We start from the raw sequence: 2,822 nt of genomic DNA, 5'->3' as shown, positions 1-2,822 counted from the left end.
AAAGGGGTTAATCGGGACAAAGGACACGAGAGGTTTTATACTAGTTCGGCCCCTTACAATGAAGGTAAAAGCCTACGTCTAGTTGTGTTGGTATTGCTAGGGTTTCGATCCGGCTTGGTTCTCGATCTCTTGTTTCTTGCCCTAAGCCGCCACCGGGTCGTCCCCTTATATACACGGGTTGACGTCTGGTGGCCTACAGAGTCCCAGCCGGCTCATAATCGTGTCTGGCTCGGTGACTTCCTTTACATGCCTTTCCTTATAATATGTGATAGGTGATGTCATATCTCTATTATGTATGTTGTGTTTTAGTGCCAAACACTTCTTGAGATGGTATAGATTTGAAGTTATAATTAATTTATCGGTACCAAATCCTTATAATAAGTCAATGACTGAACCCAATGGCAAATTTTTCTGGTTCTGCGCCTGCATGCTGCCAAAAGTGTACATCCTATCATTTCAATATTTTATTACTCTTTGCCTCAATCTGGATAATTTTCATAATTCAGGATTTCAGCCCACGAACATTTGGTGCCATCAAACAAAGATTTTCCTCGTCGACTTCTAGTATCTTGTTTTTGCATTTAATTTGAAGAAGAAAATATCATTATTGATATAAAAATAGAACGTGCCAACAATACATAATATGCATGACAAGTAACAAGAAAGCATTGTTGGAGGCTTGAAACACACCGACATGGTAAAAACTGAACACACACACACACACACACACACACACAGAGAGAGAGAGAGAGAGAGAGAGAGCGCGCTTTAGTACTTCTCTAAATGAACTTTACATTGATCTTAAGGCATCTGATTCAAACACTTGAGCTACTTTATAAGAACCATGAAGCTATCATTTAGAAAAACAAGCACCACTTTTATTCATATCCTTAGAGCGCAACATCTTAGGGGTAGACCTCGATAACGCATCGAGCCCCCAGCTTCTTCACAATTTTATAGTCTTTGAACCCTGCTTCCACGAATAGCTTGCGCCAGTCATTTTCACTCCGTTGGGCTCCTCTTGTGTTCACCATCATGAGCATATCCATCAAGAGTTGGGCTTCAAACATTATTGGTCCTAAGGAAGGTCCAATCACGATGTCTATGATAATCACCTTTCCTCCCTCGTCGCGTGGAGGAATGGCCTTCTTGCACTGGGTTAAGATTTTTACACAATCCTCGTCGCTCCAAAAGTGTAGCACAAGCTGCAACAATAGGTAAAGTTCAAAGAATGAAAGATCGATAAGTGTGACTTCTACGAGTTGTGAGACCAAAATGTAAGAATTTCCCATAATTTGTCATGTTATATATACCTTGAGCATCACGGCTTGAGAAGATGGGACGGTGTGGAACAGGTCACCCGCAACATAGTAAACGACGCCATCAGTTGGGGCTTTGTCGATCACCTTCGGAAGGTCCAGCACGGTGCACTTGATGTGCGGGTAAGCCTTGACGAGAGCCCTCGCCGTCGTACCATCGCCACCACAGCAGTCAGTCAGAGACTCAAGTCCCTTGAAGATGTCACCGCACTCGCGAAGTATGGTTGCAATCCCCAGGTTGTCGTGGGCAGCCAAGCCTTGGTTGGCAACGGCGTCAAACTCTTCATCCATGAGGGGTGTTCTCTCATCAAAGATTGGGGCGCCATGCAAGTCCTCGAAAGGAGACGGCACTGGTGGCTCAAGGTCCTTCTTGAACCAGTCGGCCAGCCCCAACGCAGCCTCCGCGCAATGCGGCGAGGTCACTCCAAGCACGAAATACTTTTGGCTGTGGTGCTCATCCGCGTCGACGCCGTCCACCAGGATGCGCGACAGCGGGGTGAGGCGGTAGAGCTCCCCGCCGGACTCGGAGTCTTTGTCGGCTGCGAAGACCCCCGACGCGACGAGCACGCGCATGAGCCGGCTGAGAAACGGCATCTTTACTGATGGAAGGGACAGCTCAGCCATCAGGTCGGGCAGCGAAGCGAACCCGCCGAGGCGGTGGATGGTGGTCGGGATCCCAAGCTGGACGGCGCACCGGAGCCCCATGGACGAGAGGTAGTAGAGGCTGTGGCGCCACAGGTCAGCCTGCGCCTGCAGCAACTCAGCGTCCGTCGGAACTTCAATGGTGTCTGCCTGAGCCGCCATCGCTCTCCCGGACCCTTTCCTTCTCTGTTCCGTTCTCTTGATGAGTGTGTGGTTGCTATGTGTTGCTTTGGAAATTCGTTGATGTGATGAGCTAGTGCTTAAATAGACCACACACGACACAACAGGCTATGAAGTAACACGCGGCACAAGAGATAATAGAGTATGAATATGCAGCTAGGTGTATATGTTTCTGCGGTCCACTCTCCCAATTGTGGCATTGTGGCGCCAGATCGGTCACGGACTCTTGTCCTGATGAATTTATGGGGTTGTTGGCACGCACAGGCACTGCTGATTGCCAGGAGAGTTTGATCTAGCAGATTCATCTGGAAAATGAAAAAAATAGCGTGGCCTCTGAAAATATGCTATTAGCGTGCTATAACACGCTATAGCGTGCTATTAGCGAGGCATTGTACATTGATTTATTTAGCGAGATAATTCTTTATATACTATAGCATGCTATTAGCGATGCTATAACGCGTTATTTTTTTCAGTGTCAATTGCAAAGAAATACCTTAGGACAACTGACATGCATGGCACCAGTGAAATTAATTGTGTCAAGTGTTGATTTTTCTAAAGGAGGTTGAATCCCGGCGTCTGCATTGTACGTGCACATGGCCGTTCTTATTGATTATTAACTAGAGTACAAAGCAAAGAAAACCACTACCGAACCGTTACAAAATAGAATAAAATTAACACCTA

At 46.7% G+C, this 2,822-nt stretch overlaps 1 protein-coding gene across 1 annotated transcript; it reads right to left on the bottom strand.

Annotated features, from left to right (window-relative positions):
- Positions 1-743: 743 nt before the first annotated feature.
- LOC125553227 (probable O-methyltransferase 2) lies at positions 744-2,206 on the bottom strand. The gene is made up of 2 exons (XM_048717030.1): positions 1,314-2,206; positions 744-1,205 (listed from the first exon to the last, which is right to left on the bottom strand). The coding sequence occupies exons 1-2, from the start codon at positions 2,121-2,123 to the stop codon at positions 906-908; spliced, it is 1,110 nt and encodes a 369-aa protein (XP_048572987.1). The 5' UTR covers positions 2,124-2,206; the 3' UTR covers positions 744-905.
- Positions 2,207-2,822: the final 616 nt, after the last annotated feature.

The sequence above is a fragment of the Triticum urartu genome, chromosome 4 (assembly GCF_003073215.2).
Source record: "Triticum urartu cultivar G1812 chromosome 4, Tu2.1, whole genome shotgun sequence".
Taxonomy (NCBI): Eukaryota; Viridiplantae; Streptophyta; class Magnoliopsida; order Poales; family Poaceae; genus Triticum; species Triticum urartu.
This window is presented reverse-complemented; position numbering and strand designations above follow the sequence as displayed.

Bases quoted from the DNA above. Each gene is read 5' to 3' on its own strand.
- LOC125553227 (XM_048717030.1), bottom strand. From the start codon at position 2,123: ATGGCGGCTCAGGCAGACACCATTGAAGTTCCGACGGACGCTGAGTTG. The intron at 1,206-1,313 runs GTATATATAACA...CTATTGTTGCAG, and splicing joins CTCAAGCCGTGATGCTCAAG to CTTGTGCTACACTTTTGGAG.